The sequence below is a fragment of the Hylobates moloch genome, unplaced genomic scaffold (assembly GCF_009828535.3).
Source record: "Hylobates moloch isolate HMO894 unplaced genomic scaffold, HMol_V3 SCAFFOLD_8, whole genome shotgun sequence".
Classification (NCBI taxonomy): Eukaryota; Metazoa; Chordata; class Mammalia; order Primates; family Hylobatidae; genus Hylobates; species Hylobates moloch.
The window spans coordinates 19,908,274-19,928,376 of NW_026652283.1; the positions used below are offsets into that span (position 1 = coordinate 19,908,274).

Consider the following 20,103-nt stretch of genomic DNA (forward strand, 5'->3'; position numbering starts at 1 on the left):
GGTACCATTCTCTGTGTGTGTGTGTGTGTGTGTGTGTGTGTGTGTGTGTGTGTGTCTCATCACAAGAAATATATTTGGTCTTTGTCCCTAGCTCCTGGCACATGGTCCTTGGAGTTCTTGGAATTCCCTTGGCACGTCCCGAGTGATAGGAATGTATTTTGTCATTCTTAAGGAGATTGTTTTGATCGCACCTGAGTCTATACTAATGAAACGACAGGGTGGGCTCCCAGACTGAGGTTGGGACTGGTCACCAGAAACACCAAGTTATTAGAAAATTGGAATTCTCAGCCCCATACTCAGACCTCCAGGAGGATGGAGTGGGATGTGTGTGCTAAAGATCAAGCTCCCTAAAAAGCTCTTGAACTAGGAGATTTGATGAGCTTCTGAGTTGGTAAACATATCCACATGCCAGGAGAGTGGCACACCCCAACTCCACCCTGGTTTCCATTTGTGTCTTTTATAATAACCTTCATAATAAACCAGTAAATGTAAGAAAAGTATTTCTTCCCTGAGTTCTGTGAGCCATTCTAGAAAATGGAGGCATCAACCTTAATGCATAGCTTGTCAGTCTGAAGCCCAGGGTAAAAAAAAAAAAAGAAAAGAAGCAGCAGCCCAGGGTGTCTGGACTTGTGATTGACATCTAAAGTGGGGGCAGTCTTGTAGGACTGAACCCTTTAACTTGTGCCATCTGATGCAAAGTCTGTGCAGATAGCACCAGAATTGCATGGAACAGTACAACACCCAGCTGGTGTTGCAGAATTGGACAGTGTAGGAAAATAATCCACACATCTGCCTATCAGAAGTGTTCTGTTTGAACAGAGGAATGGTTTGTTTTTCTCAATGTGTGTGTGTGTGTGTGTGTGTGTGTGTATGTATGCGTATGTGTATGTATCTGTGTGGCTGTATGTACATATATGTGTGTGTGCATATAGAGATGTATATGTATACATATGTGCATATATAATTTATATATTTATATATAGTACTTAAGAAGCAATCTAATGGCACATCACCTTTATGAAAAATTTTTAAGAACTTTAAGGATACAAAAGAATATTTAAGCAAATGAGAGGATATTACATGTTCAAAAATATTTGGTGTCAGATTTTCTCCAAGTAATCTATGGAATCTACACAAACTCAATCAAAATTCTTATGAAGATATAAAGATCCACAGACAGCAAAATCAGTTTGAGAATAAAAGAATAAAGGAAAGTGAAGATGGCAGGTGGGTGAGGAAAAGTTACCATATGAGATATTAACATTTGCAAGGCCAAAGTAATTAAATCAAGGTGACGCTGGTATGAGAACAGGCAAATAAATCTGTGGAACAGAATAAGGATGAAAAATAGACTCACATTACATAAAAACTTGAGATGGTGGCACCACAAATCAAAGGAAAAAGGATGTATTATATACGCTATGATTTTGGAAAACAACTTTATTATTCAGAGAAAAATAACACTGGATATCTATGTCCCTTAAACCACATATAAAAATAGATTTGAGATGGCTTAAAAAAACTGTGCAAAAGGTAAAGCTGGAAAGCTAGAGAGGAATAAAATTTAAGGGAATATTTTTATAAGTTAGAAATGTGGAAGCAATTTTTAAAATGTGACTTCCCTTCCAAATACACAAACGCTAAGGCAAGAAACTTGTTAGATTTTAGTACAACAAAATTTAGGATTTCATTTCATAAATGGCACTGTAAAAGTTAAAAGAAAGAAGACAGACTAAGTGAAGATAATTGTATGATATAAACAGTATTACATTAATATCTGTAATTTACATAGTAATCATCAAATTCATCAAGAAAAACACAGGATGTAGGAAATATAATGAGTAAAATGGGTAAAATAAATTGAATAAGCATCATGAATAACTTTTAGCTAAAAAGTTGTTTGAAGAGATGCTTAAGCTCAGTATATCAGGAAATCACATATTGACACGTCAATGAGCTATCATTAGTATTTTACACCCATTGGATTAGTCAACATCACAAAGTTAGATAATTCCAACTCTCATGAAGTGATGATATAAAAATTACTCTAAATAGGACTGGTGAATTTACCTATGCATCTACCTTATGAACCAGAACAAGACTTAATACCACACCACCATTGGTGTGAATATAAAAACATATACACAAAAAAAATTTTAATATTTTACGAAGGAAATGCATATTTAACGACATCTATCTGTCATATTTAAGTGAGCAGCTATGGTGACTGGAAGTAGGGAATTGAATAGAAATAAATAAATAAATGAAGTAAAATAAAAGAGAATCCTTGCACTGGCCTATGATGATAACGTGTTATGACTTGAGCATTGTGATTAACTTAACTACTTTCGAGCTCCAAAAGAAGAAGAAAAAGGGAGAAAAAATGCAAACTATGTTCAGGATTGTTTACTAGGCACGAAGAGTGGTGTAGTTGAAAGATTTATTTAATATACCTAAATTTAAAAACTAGCTCTGCAATTTCCTAGTTTTAGAAAGTCTTTCAGCATTGATGTCCCACAGTAGCCTTGTAAGAGAGCCAAGTATTTATTATTAGGCCCATTATTATTAAAGAAAAATGGAGCTCAGAAAGATCAAGTGCCCTTAACGAGATGGGGGCTTCTGACAGCTTTGCACTGCTGTCCTATAGGTTGAACCCTGGGAAATGGCTGCTAGGCACCCACTCTTGACCTATCAAAATGGCCATTTTATATGGCCTACCCTAAGATATAAATCTGTCTCTTTTGTCACAAAATGAGAGGTCTACTCATTTAACTCTAAGAAATAAGGAAGAAAAATAGGGAGGAATAGGACTGAAATGCCAGCAGATGAACATGTGCATTGCTAACTTTAAAATTTTGTGAAATTCAATAATGCTTAATACAAAACCCTTAATAAATGGTAAGTTAGAGCACTGAGTTCTTAGATACTGAGTCCTGAGTGACTTTCTTAGAACAAGCTACCTTAATAAATGACCCCAAAAAAATATAAATAAAGAAAATAATTTTGTACCTCAAGAGAACCATATATCCAGGTATGGCAGCCAAAGAATAAATGAAACTGCTCATCGCTGACAAGATTAGGAAGTACTGGAGCATCATGGAACAGTCAGGTCCTTTGTCACACAGCCCAAGTACTGCAGATGAATTTCCTGATGTTTGAATACAGCTGCAATTTTGGAACACCTGCCAAAAAAGAACATATTATACTAAGAAAGAAAAATCTTGAACACAAATTTTAAACATTTTCTACACAGCCAGTTGGATCAAGATGGAGACTGCTTGTTCCCTTTACTCCATCTCCACTATGACATCTCTCAAGATAACAGCATATAACAAAACTGGAAGGGTGATTTCAGAAAAATGGTATATTTTTCTAAATATGAATAGTAAATTTGTAATAACTAATAAGCTACCCTAAAGACACACTTTTTTATTATTTTATTTATTTATTTATTTATTTTGAAACAGAGACTCACCCTGTCGCCCAGGCTGGAGTGCAGTGGTGCGATCTCGGCTCACTGCAACCTCTGCCTCCCAGGTTCAGGTGATTCTCCTGCCCCAGTCTCCGGGGTAGCTGGAACTACAGGCGCCCGCCACCATGCCCAGCTAAATTTTGTATTTTTAGCAGAGATGGATTTCACCATGTCGGCCAACTGGTCTCGAACTCCTGACCTCAGATGATCCACCGGTCTCTGCCTTCCAAAGTACTGGGATTATAGGTGTGACACACTGCGCCCAGCCAATACGCTTTTCAAAACAGTGTTTTGATACAACACTACATTGGACAAACAAAATCTGTTTCAGAGTGCTCAATTGAAATATTTAGATGCTTACAAATAAACAAAGCTTTGCTTCAAAAGAAATAGTTTATTTCGGCAGGGCGCAGTGGCTTACGCCTGTAATCCCAGCACTTTGGGAGGCCGAGGCAGGCGGATCACAAGGTCAGGAGTTTGAGACCAGTCTGACCAACATAGTGAAACCCTGTCTCTACTAAAAATACAAAAATTACCCGGGCATAGTGGCGTGTGCCTGTAATCCCAGCTACTCAGGAGGCCGAGGTGGGAGAATCAATCGCTTGAACCCAGGAGGTGGAGGTTACAGTGAGCCAAGATCGCACCACTGCACTCCAGCCTGGGCGACAGAGTGAGACTCCGTCTCAAAAAAAAGAAAAGAAAAGGAATAGTTTATTTCAAAAACAGAATTGTCAACCTTTTTTGAATTGTTACGTTTCCAGGTCTTAATAAGAATCAAAACATATAGTTTACTTTGATCACCAACCAACATTATATTAGTATTACTACTGTTGTTATATTATATTGCAATATCTTAGAGACAAGAGAACATTCCCAATTCTAAATTCTCAAAGAACTGTCAGAATGTGAAAAACACAGAAAACACATCCATACATATACATGGAGAAAAAAAAAAAAAAAAAAAAAAAAAATATATATATATATATATATATAGCAAAGCAATTAGCTGGACAATTGAGATCAAAACAGCCAACTTTATTTCAATGATAAAATTTTTTTAGTCCAGAGTATTTACAACCCAAATTATTTGAGTAATAATATAAACTTCTTGGAAATTTCAGATCACTGTTCAGATGCTATGAAGGTTTCACATAAGATCTGGGAAATAAAAGGTAATCAAGTGACCATCATAGAGTTATTTTTCCACATACAAAAAAACTAATTTGGTTTTGAGGAAACACTAATTTTACTTTTATTAAATATAGGCCCAGTTCATAGTTGGGAAGTACCAATGCAACTCAAAAAAGTTCTGTCAAATAGGATGTCTTACCATGTTTATTCCCATTCCAATGGATGTCTCACAACCAGCAAGACAAGCTGACAGATATGACAAGCCATTGTTTCCACACACAGGATCCCATATTTTAGATGGACAGTTGCAATCCACATTGCAATCAGCAAAGATGTTATTTTCCATATATAAATCTTGTGGAATTCTGAAGTGATTTAAAATAATGCCATAGATATTAAAAGATGATTCATTCCTTTTTTTCTTCTTTTCATCTCAATCCCCAATTAGATTTCCTCTCCTCCCATGAATAGAAAGAGAAATCTTCCAATCATCAATGTGTGACCTGTTTACTATAGCTTTGGTATAAAAGAGACCTGCTTTGGTGACCACATAGCCGCTCTTTCAATGATTTATCTCAGAAGAATATATAGGCAATAAACAAGCATTAATTGAGCGCCTACCATGTGGAGTCATGTTTTCAGATACTATTAGATCTCGAAGATGAAGATGAACTAATCTCTGTGATTCATCCATTAGGTAGCAAATAGCAAGACAGGACTAGCATGAAGATAAAAATCTGCAAGTTCCATTTGTAATATAGATAATACATTTAGCTCCAGAAACATAGGTATTTGAATTAAAGAAATGCATTCTACTAATATAAAAAGTGACCAGTGTTTGTAATATGATTGAAAGAGCACTTGCATAGCAGTTTAGAGACTGAATTCAGACTAGATCACAGTGCGACTTTCTACACATTCTGTCTGGGAATCAGCATCATTGGAGATGGAGGCAATCTTTAAAATTTATTCCAATTTTAAAATCAATTTCTATATTCATGTGGTTGAAGAGATTTGAAATGAACTCCTTTTATCATTAAATCTCTCTGAATCTCAATTTCATCTGTAAAGTGGAGATAATAATGCTTATCTTAAGTGAAGTTCATGAGTCTCAAATCAAATAGCGTATATAAAATTATATTATGATTTTACATTTGAAATTATTTCAATCTAATAAACCTTGATAATTTTGAAAAAAACATTTTAGGATGTTCTTTATTTCATTTTAACTGATAGCTTGATTGTCAAAATACGCCCTACAGGTGAATTCTTTTAATGTACATCGCTGAAATGTACACCACTGAAATGGAAAACATTTCAGTAAAACCCAGATAACCTTTAAAATACAAAATATGAAACTTCAATATTTTAGACATAGCAATACAAATGAAACATATGAATTATGTATTAATTAATTTATCATGTATTATGATTTAATTATGTCAAACTTAAGCCCATTGTGGAAACATATAAAGGCCATTTTGACTGTATAATCAACTCTTAGTTTTACTCAGTTATGGGAGTGTAAGATATATGGATAACATATTTTAATACAACCTAAAACTGTAGGTAGTTTTTTTCATAGGATAATGTCTACTCGGATATCACAAAGACAATCATGCACACACACCCACATGCACATACAGTCATGAATTCACTCACCCTGTGATATGTTCCCAACCTCGCTAATAAGCCTAGAGCTTGGATAGATTGGCTTTTGATCGACAGATGGAGGAAAGATACAAGAAGAGCGTGGATTACTACCATTAACTCCAATAAGAAAATGATCTGATCATGCATTGCCATTGTAAAAAATATAATATTAACCGTTTGTTGAAGGATTCTGACATTCATTAGAAAACAACATACCCTTCATAAGAGGTATTTATTCCAACAACTGAAGAATTTTCACAAGTCATGAGAAAAGATAAAAAATAGAGAAGATACTCAAGTAAGGATAACCAACATCCTATGTGGGCAGCTTGTTTGACAGTAATCTTGAACTTCTTCATAATTAAGCCACCAATTATATATCCAATACATATTGGAGGTAAGTTATAAATACCTATAAATGCAAATAAAATATTATTTACAAAATGACTTACCAAAGGAACAAACATGTTATCACTTTTATGTAATATGTCTTATATAAGAAACTATTTAGGTCCAACTCATAGTGAAGAAGGATGATTTAATTTTATCCCCACTTAGTTACACATTACCCACAGGGAGATTTCGAAATGCCCCATAATGGGGAAGTATATTTTGGGAGACTCTTGTTATTATATTATCATTCATTTAACTCATTGTGGTAGCTTGTGAATTTCTTATAGGCAGAGATCATGATAAAAATCTCTTTTCTTAGGATCCAGGTAGAAGTGGCAAGTCAAAATTGGCCAGTAATTTATTCATTTATTACGCTCTATTCTGTGTAATGAGAATATATATATACAATTTTTCAGTTACTTATCCTCACTTTGGTTGTCAAGAATTAGACTCCTCTCAAAGTGCTTTTTCTTTTCTTTTTTTAGAGACAGAATTTTGCTCTATCACCCAGGCTGGAGTGCAGTGATATGAGCATAGCTGACTGGAGCCTCAACCTCCTGGGCTTAAGGGATGCTCCCACCTCAGCCCTCTAAGCAGCTGGGGCTACAGGTGCACAACACCACACCTGGCTAATTTAAAAACAAAAATTGCAGAGACAAAGTCTTGCTATGTTGTCCAGGCTGGTCTTGAACTCCTGGCCTCAAGTGATCCTCAGTCCTCAGCATCCCAAAGTGCTAGAATTAAAAGCATGAGCCACCACACCCAGTTGAAGGTACTTTAGAGAGTCACTTTGCTGAGCCTGTTGCTGTCAGGTGTATTTACATTTCATGTTTTGCTGCTACTGGCCAGCACTCTTCCTCTCTGAACGCTTCCCAATAAGAGAAAAAAAAGAATAGAAAAAGGAGAAGATAGCCCTAGGTTCCATCTGTACAATGTGAGCATCTGGCTCCCTGAATCATATTATTGAGAGAGCTTGTTAAAAATCCTTTCCAGAGCCTCACGCCCTAGAGTCTGATTCAGTGTGTCTGAGGGGGAACCTCAGGTATTTGAAGCTTTCACAAGCACTTTAGGTAGTGTGGATACAAGTAGCCTGAGATACTGACTTTTCAAAACAGTGGAAAGATCCCAGGAAAAACCCAGGTTAGGCTAAAACCACTGAGGTTAGTGTGGTTGCAGGAAAAGCCGAATGTGTGTGGTTGCAGAGACACCTAAAACCACTAGGGGGACCAAAAAATTAGGAGGAACATAGAATCCTTGAACTGGAACCAAACGAGTAAAATTTGGTAGTAAAATGCAGAATCCTATCTGAAAATATGTAATTTTTGCACTCCCAAATATTTGCATTAATATAAATTCACATTCTGACTTCAGAGAGAAGAAAATCAAGATATTTCTGACCTCTTCCCTTCTCTACCCTTTCTTTCTTTCTTTCTTTTTTTGAGATTAGAAGGAAGAAATCCACCAGAGACAAAAAATATCCTAAAAGGCTTCAACTTAGGAGTTTGCTACACCTGCCATCACACTGTTCACCATTTCATAGGGGAAAAAGTGTGCTAGTAAGGCAGAGAAAAACAAACATACCCATTAGAAAGATTGCATCTGAAGATGATATTCCATATTGCTGTTCTAGGTATTTAGGCATGAAGGAGATCATGTTAACGAATGCATTGAACTGTATCACACTTACAAGTATGAAAAGCATATAAATTGGATTGCAGAAAAGACTTTTCATGAATGGTAGAAAATCTGAAATGAAAGAATGACAACTGTGTCAAACGAACTTGGCTTTGCATTTTGTGACTGACTTTTCCTGAAACATCCACCTCCTCAGCAAATTATGTTCTTTACTATTTTTTAATAGGTATGTGTTTGCTAATTCTTTTTTCCCCTTGAAAGCTGAAGTCATAGCAATGTTTTGGTGGCTTCTGGAAGTCAGTGTTGTAGCTGACTGGGTAGGGATCAGAACACAATAGTTTTGCTCTCAATAAGTCACTATCGAGTCTTAAAGATCAATAAGCAAAACTACAAAGTGACCAAAATATTGTCTACATCCACAGCATTTTATTTCTAATCTTTTGTTCTTCTATTAATATATTCTTTTTTCTACAGCTCATTAGAATGAAAGATGCTTGTTCTGTTCTGTAAAGTCTGGAGGAAAATCAAGTTGATAAAGAAGATTTCACATAAATATTTATTTTATCACTCCCTGAACATTTGAAATAAAGGTATGTGGGAATTAATGAGATATGAATGTTCTCAAGTATCCGGAATTTTTTTTTGCTTCTTCAGAACAACAGTTTCAGTGGTTCTGCCATTGGTTCTCAGCAAGATCTACCTGGAGATATTTCTTAAAATACCAACATCCAGGTCCCACCCTCAGAGATGCTGATTCATTTGGTACATTCTAAGGACTATGTAAATGATTTAATCAAAAATGATTCCTGTTAGAAAAAGCACAGAGCCAAATCTGTGGCCTGCCTCTAGTAATATTTGGCCTGCCTCTAGTAATGTGTGGCCTGCCCCTAGTAATGTGTGGCCTGCCTCTGGTAAATATTCTTGGTCACACTGCTACATTCGAGCTCAAGTTCTCACTTTTAATTTCCTTTCACTTTTCCTGTCCACATGTTCTCTGTCTTGACTTTCTTATTTTGCACAATCCTGGTTTGCTTAATAAACTGCTCACAATTCATTCTGGAACAAAATTTCAATAAATAAACAATTTAGAAGAGGAGGACACACAGATTAATGCAAATAAATGAGTTATAATTGTAAAATTTATATTTATGAATAGGGTACCTGACAGGAGAGAGAGTTATTGTCTGGACTCTGAAGCTTTTTAAGTCACCCATGTTTGTTGACATCCCTGTCCTAATAGATGAGTTTCAGTAGCACAAGTTTGTTTTCTATGTCTTGCAACAAGCTAAGCTCTTTCCTAATTTTGAAAATAGAACCGATCTTGCAGACCACAAGAGGTCTATCAGTCCATAACAATCCTTTAAGAAGAGTTTTTAATATCATCAGAATGATTCTGAGAATTTGCAAGATTCTGAGTTGGCTCCTAATGACCGAAGATGTATTAAATTATGCTCAATTATGATTTAAGAGAATTTACAATAGTTAAGAAAAATTCTATGCAAATTGACGTTGTAACTTATGGGTGATGATAGAAACAATAATGACAATAAAAGTACTAACACTAGTATCAGTATTAATAATAATGTGTGCTAGAATGTCTTTTACCTTCATACAACAATTCTATAGTAAGTACTATTATTATCCCCATTTGACAGAAAACTGAGACCCTCATCATCCATCAAATAAACATTTTTAAGTGCCAATAGCCAGGCCACACACCCACACTAATTAAATTAGACCTTTTGGGAATACTACAGAACTTTCAGGCACCAATCATTTTTAAAATTTCCTGGGTGATTCCAATGTGCAGCCAAGTTTGAGCACCAGTGTTCTTGAGTACTAAATACTTAGGCTATCTTAGTTTAGTTTCCCACAGAAAAACCTGCTATAAATTATACTTTGAGCTTTTATTGAGGTTCTGTACCAAAAAAACATGTTACATGCAATTTACCCTTTCATTTGCTGGAAAACCACTATGTGGCACAATATTACCTGTATCATATCTCATATGATCATTTTTAAATTTTTTTTTACTATTTCTTCCTTGGAGAACTGCTTCTTTTTATAAATTATTATTCTTCTCTCTAACAAGTATAGAGAGGTGGGTCACAGATCATGTTTTTTTTTTTTTCTGATTTAACTTCCAGGAAGCTCATCGTTAAACTAACACATTGGTTACAAAACTATACTACCTATTAAGATTAGAGTATACTTTTTCCTACTTTTGTTCTTAGTTTAAATTTGCTTGTTCATTTTGTTTCAATTCAACCTATGTTCTCTGTAAAATGGGTTTTTTGAGCAAATAGGACCATATATATATATATATATATATATACACACACACGATCCTCTCTGTCCTCTCTCTCTCATATATATATGTGTGTGTACATATATGTGTGTATATATGTGTGTATATATGTGTGTGTGTACATATATATGTGTATATATGTGTATATGTGTGTATGTGTGTGTGTATATATATATATATGAAAGAGAGAGAGGAGGGTGCCAAGACTGACATAAAAGTTTACACAAATGCTGATCTGAAATATTTCAGCTTCCAAATTATAATATTTATTTTCAAGTAGTATCATAGGAAGAATCGGACTAGTTAGGTATTCTTGACTGGTGACTGTTGATGACAAATTGTCTGAATACAGCATAGCATATCATAATGTTAGACTAAAATACAGACATATCTATATGAAATAAAAGGTCAATTGCATAGTATTTAAAATATGTATATTTGCCTTTAGTGATTCCATATTTTTCCTTCTTGACCTCTTCTCTTTGTTTGTCTTCGTTTTCATTTTTAATGATGTCAGCATTATTCTCTAGTCCTTCCTTTGGAAGTGTTTTGGGCAAAAAGAAAAAAGGAATGGCAGTGAGCACGTTAACTCCTGCACAAATCAGAAAGCCAAACCACCATGCACCAACCCAACGAGTGTCAGTGGGAGTTATGGTCAGATCATCTGTAAAAAAATACATACACTGTTATTAGCTTAAGTCAGTATTTTCTGTATGAACTCTAGAAAATTATTAAAATTAGAATTATTGGGTCCTAACCAACTATAAAATTGGCTTATAATTCAGACGCTGATAAAATTTTTCTAATAATATGTGGTGTTATAATATTGTCTAGTAATAAATTAGGCTGGTTATCTGTCTATCATGTAAGGGATTTAAAAGCAGGTATTAACTAAACAGCTACAAGTTCTATTTCATCATCAACAAATGATTGCTTAAAGTTCTATTTCATCATCAACAAATGATTGCTTAATTGAAATAAATTCAAACCTACATGCTTAAATTTTGTAAAACCAAGAAATATAGTTGAAGTGCACTAGAAAGAGTATGTGATTCTGTGTCAGATTAGCATTTTATTTTGCTCTACTGCTTTCTGGTTTGGAATATTTGAAAAGTTATTTAAATTCCTCCAGTAGATTTTCTCACTTTTAAAGTAGAGATCATTTATCAACTTGAAGGTCAAGTAAGGCCATGATTATATATGATAACATCCCTGAGATGCTTTGTATACTCTAGACATTGTACAAATAGATTTTATTGAATTACCTGTGTTCACAGATCCAGTGTCAACATAAACATTTGCACAGAATGATGCCAGCAAAAGTCCAATCAAAGGACCAATAGTAGCTCCTGTTTCTATAAGCCCTAAAAATAAATAAAAGTATAAGGTTATAGTACAGTTATATGCCCACATAAAGAGTTCTAGCTCTATGAAAAGCCTGAAGACCGAATATTTTTGCCTTGGATGCTTTTGACTAGATATACAATTTATATGAAAGTTAAGCTTGATGTACATATAAATGATGATTGTTTCTGTAAATGTTGAAAAAGAAGCCTCATAATTTAAAGCCACTTTCCCTGGCCTCCAAATTCTCTTTCATGCTGGGTCACAGGGAGGGATTTACTGTAGCAGCACAGGCAGTCCCAGCTGGGATCATGCCATCGACTAGGTCGTGATATAACCAAGGTCCTGTTCATTCATCCCACAGGCATGTTTTGGGAAGAATTCTAAAGCAATACCATCTTATAATGGATTTCTCATGGCACATTCCTCAAAAAAGTTTCACTCTCAGATCTGCAACTTGAAACTTCCTTCTGGCTATGTCCTCATTATTATTATATGATACAACTCTTTGATTTTATCATGTTCTCCTTCCTTTACTTCCACGGTTTTATTTTCCATGTCCATCAGTCCTATCTGTCTTCACTTGAATTCTTATCCATTAAAATTTCATCATCAGCTGTCTCATCACTTGCCTACAATTCAGAACCTATGCTGAACCCTCCCTGATCTCTGAAAATCCAGACACGAGCTTCTTCAACTTTCTTCCTGTTCACTTCAAAATTTGGCTTTGCCTATTATCTCTGCCTTCTCCATGGTTCTTGGCGAACCCACCCTATTCACACCTAACTTCTTGGTTCCAACCCCTTCTATCTTCTCTAAGGTTTTGCTCTACCAAACACTCCCTCTCTTGTGCGCGTTCAATTTCCCCATAGCCAATGATTCTACAAAATCTCAAATCCACCCTGCTTTCTCTCCTTTTCACTATACTCTCTGCCTCTACTTCCTCACCTCTCACTCACTTTACTCAAATCCTTTTACATTCTCCTCCAAATACTCTCAGGTAGCCACAGTGATCTCTTTGTCACTAATTTAGTGTCCTTTTTTGGTCTTCATCTTCCTAGCTTTCTAGGTTATTTGACATTGCTGGCCAAATCCTCTTTTTACATTTCTTCCTAAGAGTTTCATTAAACTATACATGTATTGTTTCATTGTGTTCTTATGACTATTCCTTCTTTGATTTTCCTTTCTCCTATTCTATTTACTAAGTAAAAGTCTTTCCCAGTATTTTATCCTAATGTCTCTCAGTATATATATGTTCTTCCACAGCAACCTTATTTCTCCCTCTTGATTTCATTTATTTCCTCTCCACTTTTTTTTTTTTTTTTTTTTGGAGACAGAGTTTCACTCTTATTACTCAGGCTGGAATGCAATGGCGCGCTCTCAGCTCACTGCAACCTCCACCTCCCAGGTTCAAGTGATTCTCCTGTCTCAGCCTCCCGAGTAGCTGGGATTATAGGCACATGCCACCACACCTGGCTAATTTTTGTATTTTTAGTAGAGATGGGGTTTTATCATATTGGACAGGCTGGTCTCGAACTCCTGACCTCAGATGATCTGCCTGCCTCAGCCTCCTGAGTAGCTGGGATTACAGGCGCATACCACCACACTCAGCTAATTTTTGTATTTTTAGTAGAGACGGGGTTTCATCATATTGATCAGGCTGGTCTCAAACTCCTGACCTCAGGTGATTTGTCCGCCTTGGCCTCCCAAAGTACTGGGATTATAGGCATGAGCCACCACACCTGGTCAATTCTCCAACTTTTAACCTAGCTTTTATGTTCTCTTCTAAACTCCAGAGCCATACATGGAACTGTTTTCTTGGTATAGAGCTATTTGATTTATAGTTATTTGGTTATGGACACACACATGAACACACACTATATATGTATATACATATATATACACACACTATATATATAGTACTAATAATTATGTAGTTCTTTATTTACTAACCTTATACGGACCACATCATCCTCATTTTAATATGTATAGAGATTATCACAGCTACATTTATATATAATACACCTTAGTATTTGTTGAATAAAGAAATAGACATCATAGCAAGGTGTTTGTTATTTATTGTAGGAGAGTGTTTGCATTCTTTTAATATAAGTGTGTGAAGAAGTTAAAAGGACTGAATAGAAAATCACTGAAAAAGATTATTGCAAAATTAATGAGTTGCCAAAATGTGTCAAAAGTCACTTGGGTTAATGATTCCTCAATATTTTCATCCATCTTGATTATGTGTAATCATTTCCATCTTCTCTCACCCTCTCTGACTTTTTTAGTTTTTAAAAGATATGCCTACATACATTAATGGCAAAATGTCCCTATACTAAACGTTATGAGTTTATGACCAACTATTGATAGAATAATAAAAAATATAAGCAAGTCATGCATAATAAATTAAGAATATTTCAGAGATTGGAAGGCAGCACAAGAAGATGGGTCTTAAGTTGGCTGTTGTTCCAGGTGACCTACATGGATTTTAAAATGGTAATTTCAAGAAACATAAACAAAAAGATGAAAACATATTTGTGAAAAATATGAAGAAGCCTGACTATATGGAGAGATCATTAAGAAGAGAAACTATATAGAAACTAAGTAAGTGAATGTCATGCAGACCCATGAGTAATAAGTGGGCAGATCAGATTTAGTAAATGAGGAACTTATATGTGTCATAAATATAGTAGAGAAGACATGATTAAAACAATGCTTGAGAAAAATTATATTGCAAGAATGTTTCTTAAAAACTGAGAAAATAAAATACTGAAGAGAAAATAATTAATAAAGAGAACCTACAGACGAAGTAATGAGAACCTCAACAAAAACAGAGGTAGTGAAAATAGTGAGAAAGGTTTTGAATGCACAGAACATTTTAAAGAAAATATTTGCAAATCTCTTAACAAGTTGGATGTAGTGTGGTGCCAAGCAAATGAAAGGGTCACCTCCAGGGGCACTAGACTTGTCGTATTTCCAATAGTAGAAAGTAGATTTATTAACAAAGTGGCTCATTGTCATTTAGCATATCTCATCTCCATTCAACAAACTTTTATGGAAGCCCAACTGTGCCAAGACACTCTACTCATCATTGTGGAAATCACTAAGACTACAAAAATATAACTAATTTCTAACCTCCAGGAACATATTGCCCTGAAAAGAAGCTAAGATTTTCAAACTTACCAATATATAAAGGAGAATTTTCAGATTTGGCAAAATCTTCTATATAGGAAATACCCAAAGGCAGGATGGGAGTTTCACCCATTCCACGTACAATATTGCCTACTAGGACGTATACCCACATTAATGATTTAACTTCCTTTGTACACTCTGCATTTAAAAAAAAGACATGACATTAGCGCTTTGACAATAAAGTGTCAGTAATATTAATTCTATGTTTTCTGTAGGCATTTCACAGTTATATGACCATGGCCCCTTGTCAATGAATTATATTACTATTCCAGCAATGACTTCTCAGGGCACCCCTAGTGCATTTTCTGACAGTGGACTTGAGTATGGACAAGTGTAAGTGATATGCTGGAGCCAGTCCCTACTGAGTTGGGAGAGATGAGTATACACACCTCCTCCCAACTCAGTGTTCAGTGACACCTCCTTGGTAGTTTCATAGCAGTGTTACACCACAGAAGTTGGCAAACATTAAAAATCAAAGAGATTCCGTTTCTCAGCAACTCTGGACTCATTCAGCTGCTACAAGTGCTTCCCCATTCCTATCCAACTTTGGGGAGACAAAAATATCTTTCTCTAGAATTGGTACTATATTTATGAGATTTAAACAAAAGTTCGCTAAAGTGTGAATTCTCTACAGCTCTAATTATTTCATAGAAACTAAAAATATTTAACTGGGTAATCATCATAGGTTCTCTATAGAGCGTGTTGTATACTGTAACCACCAAATAACTTTCAATACAGAAATCCACCCCAATCCTTGGAGCCGCAGCTGCTTAGTAGAGTAACAAAGACTAGACCAAAGGGAATAGAAAGTGAGAAAGACAGGGAGATCTCTGAAGGATTTTGTCAATCTCTTTGTCATCTGTGTTCTAGGCCAAAATAGCTGGTAAGCTGTGAGGAAGCTCTGTGGAGTCCTGTTTTCAGGGAAGTGAAGGACAATGCACTCTTACCTCCTACAAATTGGCCAGGTGAGACTGTGAGGTCCTGACCACAGCTGGGTGCAGGAATTTCTTGTGAGTACTATCTCTCCATTATTTCCACTCAGAAAATAATAGTCTCTATTTCTAGGTATACGGATTTTTTGTGTGATGCACAAAGTGATTTGTGTCTAGAGATCACAGGCAAACTCTAGGCCTATTCTAGGGCAAAATTGAAAGCATCAATCCACCTTCCTGGAGATGTGCCAGAATGGGAAGGTTTTGCTATATCCACAGCGAAGCCGAATAGCACCTGGGTCAGTCTTTGGCAATAGCCAGCTCAGGAAGAGAACATAGGCCACTGTTAATGTCACTGTTTTCCTTTGTTTCCCCCATGGGGGTTCTTTGGTTTCCTTCTGAAACAGATATTTTTCAACTTTTTGAAACTGTTTTGGTTTCCTGACTCAATGATGGTCATGAAATTCCCCCCCTTGTGGACTACTGCAATTTCCACGAACATGAATCCAGAATAAAAATGTCCCCACAAAAATGCTGAGTCATCAGAGTCATCTCCAGACCAAGTATAACCAGAAGATTATACAAGTCTCTTAGCAGAAGGGACAGAAGGGGCAGAAGTGAGTACACTGGTGCCTAGGGCTACCAGAAGCTGAAAGAAGCACTGCTATTGTGTAGAATTTTAAAGCACTGTCTCCAGTTGAGGAAAAAAAAAAGAGCAGAAAGACAAGTTCCTAAGTCAATAGAAAGGGAATAGAGTAATTCAGAACTATAGCATACTCGCCTGTTTTCCCTGCTATTAAAGATCAGTGATAGAACACAAATCTCTTGAACTTTGTTTCTGTCTCTAGTTCCTATTTACATAATCATATATACACCAAATCATCAGCATAAATCCATCCTTCTAAGACGTTTTCCTCTGTGGGTTGAACTTGACAGTGGTCCTTGGATAGATGTCTTTGACTCTTTTTTTTTTTCGAGACAGAGTCTCACTCTGTTGCCCAGGCTGGAGTGCAATGGTGCAATCTTGGATCACCGCAACCTCCGCCACCTGGGTTCAAGCGATTCTCCTGCCTTGGCCTCCTGAGTAGCTGGGATTACAGGTGCCTGCTACCATGCTTGGCTAATTTTTGTATTTTTTAATAGAGGTGGGGTTTCACCATGTTGGCCAGGCTGGTCTCGAACTCCTGACCTCAGGTGATCCATCTGTCTCAGCCTCCCAAAGTGCTGGGATTACAGGCGTAAGCCACTGCACCTGGCCCTTTGACTCATTTTTAAATAATATGTTAATAAATAAACAAGGAACTCTCAATAAATACATTCAAATATAAGAAAAATAACATTATTTATTATTAGCTATTCTTATTGCCCATTGTAACTCCTTTGGAAGTTCCTGGAGAGAGAACATATCTTTGTTTATTTATCTAACTCAATCGATATCTCATTCAAGCCCCTCAGCAGAAAGTGTTTAGTTATAAGTTCGCTGAACAAAAAATCAACACAATGAAGTAGACAACCTGATGGATCCTGCGTTGGTCTTAAAATCTGGGTTCCATTTTCCATACACAAGAAACCGTTTGAGGACAAGTTGCCTGAAACTGGAACTGTAGATTCATATTCATATCTGTATAAACACAGGGAAAATGAGTTTATTTTAAGAAAGTAATGAAGACAATGTGGGCAATGTGCAGATTGTTACCTTCTGCTTCCCATACAACACAATATCCAAATCCAGTAAAAATGGCTTTTCATCTTTGGCATCCAAGTTATCATAAGTTAATATCATTAAAAAACTTGCCACTTTCTGTAAATGTACAATCTTTTTATACTTAGCTTTCAATAATCTGCCTGTGGATGATCTACCTTTAAACTATCAAATATCAACCTGCTTTGATTTTTAGGTTATCATTTCCTGGAAATAATTATTATGAGATAGGGAACACAAACTTTAAAAAATGTGACATTCAATAATGCATAATTAAGAAGATAAATGCTTTGGAAGGAATAACAACAAAACAAGGAATTCAATACATATTGTGTAACACTAATGTATAGACATATCTCAGAGACATTGCACGTTTGGTTTCAGATTGCCACAATAAAGTGAATATCACAATAAAGCAACTCACATGAATTTTTTTATTTTCTAATGCATATAAAAGTTGTTTTGCACTATATTGTAGCCTATTAAGTGTGCAATAGCATTATGTCTGAAACACAATGAACACACATTAATTGAAAATGCTTTGTTGCTAAAAGATGCTAACAATCATCTGAGCCTTCAACGAGTCATAATCTTTTGCTGGTAGAGGCTTTAGCCTCCATGTTGATGGCCGCTGGCTGATCAGGGTAGTGGCTGCTGAAGGTTGGGGGGGTTGTGGAAATTTCTTAAAATAAGACAATGATGAAGTTTCCTGTGTCAATTGACTGTTCCTTTCACAAAAGTTTTTTCTGTAGCACATAATGCTGTTTTGTTGTTGTTGTTTGTTTTTGAGACGGAGCCTCGCTGTGTCACCCAGGCTGGCGTGCGGTGGCGTGATCTCGGCTCACTGCAAGCTCTGCCTCCCGGGTTCACGCCATTCTCCTGCCTCAGCCTTCAGAGTAGCTGGGACTACAGGTGCCTACCACCACACCTGGCTAATTTTTTTGTATTTTTAGTAGAGACGGGGTTTCACCGTGTTAGCCAGGATGGTCTCGATCTCCTGACCTCGTGATCCGCCCGCCTCGGCCTTCCAAAGTGCTAGGATTACAGGCGTGAGCCCGGCCGCACATAATGCTGTTTGATAGCATTTTACCCACAGTAGAACTTTTTCCAAAACTGGAGTCAATCCTTGCAAGCCCTACTGCTGCCCTATCACCTAACTTTGTGTAATGTTCTAAAACATTAGTTGTCATTTCAACAGTTTTCACAGGATCTTCATCAGTAGTAGATTCCATCACAGGAAGCCACATTATTTGCTTGTCCATAAACAGATAATCTTCATTTATTCAATTTTTATTATGAGATTGCAGCAATTAAGTCACATCTTCAGGTTCCATCTTAAATTCTAGTTATCTTGCTCTTTCCACCACACCTGCAGTGACTTCCTCCACTAAAGTCTTATGACTTCCTTCACTAAAATCTTGAACCCCTCAGGGTTATCCAAGAGAATTTGAGTCAACTTTTCAAAATTCCTGTTAATGTTGAGATTTTGCCCTCCTCTCTTGTTCCTAGTGGAATGTAGAATAGTGAATTCTTTCAAGAAGGTTTTCAATTTATGTTACTTAGATCCATCAGAAGAATCACTATTTATAACAGCAATATCCTTACAAACTGTGTGTCTTAAATAGTAGAACTTGAAAGTCCATATTACTCCTGATTTATGGGCCACAGAATGGATGTTGTGTTAGCAGGCATGAAAACAACATTCATCTCCATGTACATCTCCATCAGAGCTCCTGGGCAACTAGATGCATTGCCAATTAGCAGTAATATTTTGAAAAGACTTCTCCTCCCTATCTCTGAAAGTCCGAGATGGCATCTTCTTTCAAAAGAAGGCTGTTTTCACTTTGGGAGGCCGAGGCAGGCAGATCACCTGAGGTCAGGAGTTTGAGACCAGCCTGGCCAACATGGTGAAACTCTGTTGCTACAAAAAATACAAAAATTAGCCAGGCGTGGTGGTAGGTGCCCGTAATCCCAGCTACTTGGGAGGCTGAGGCAGGAGAATCGCTTGAACCCAGGAGGGAAATGTTGCAGTGAGCTGAGATCATGCTAGCCGGGTGTGGTGGTAGACGCCCGTAATCCCAGCTACGTGGGAGGCTGAGGCAGGAGAACCGCTTCAATCCAGGAAGCAAAGGTTGCAGTGAGCTGAGATCATGCCACTACACCCCAGCCTGAGCAACAGCATGAGACTCCATCTCAAAAAGAAGAAGGAAGAAGGAAGAAGGAGAAGGAGAAGGAGAAGAAGAAGAAAGAAGGAGGAGGAGGAGAAGGAGAAGGAGGAGGAGGAGGAGGAGGAGGAGGAGAAGGAGAAGGAGAAGGCGGCTGTTTCATCCACATTGAAAAT

General features: G+C 36.6%; 1 protein-coding gene across 3 annotated transcripts in view; it reads right to left on the bottom strand.

Annotated features, from left to right (window-relative positions):
• Positions 1-20,103, bottom strand: part of SLCO1A2 (solute carrier organic anion transporter family member 1A2) — a 62,349-nt gene that overhangs the window by 20,350 nt on the left and 21,896 nt on the right. For all 3 annotated transcript variants that reach the window (XM_032159786.2, XM_058442904.1, XM_058442905.1), the window contains exons 4-11: positions 17,575-17,681; positions 15,120-15,266; positions 11,858-11,956; positions 11,035-11,256; positions 8,231-8,395; positions 6,473-6,668; positions 4,803-4,968; positions 3,010-3,182 (exon numbers count right to left, since the gene is read on the bottom strand). In XM_032159786.2, coding sequence (XP_032015677.1) covers positions 3,010-3,182; positions 4,803-4,968; positions 6,473-6,668; positions 8,231-8,395; positions 11,035-11,256; positions 11,858-11,956; positions 15,120-15,266; positions 17,575-17,681 — 1,275 coding nt within the window. The remainder of the gene's footprint in view (positions 1-3,009; positions 3,183-4,802; positions 4,969-6,472; positions 6,669-8,230; positions 8,396-11,034; positions 11,257-11,857; positions 11,957-15,119; positions 15,267-17,574; positions 17,682-20,103) is intronic.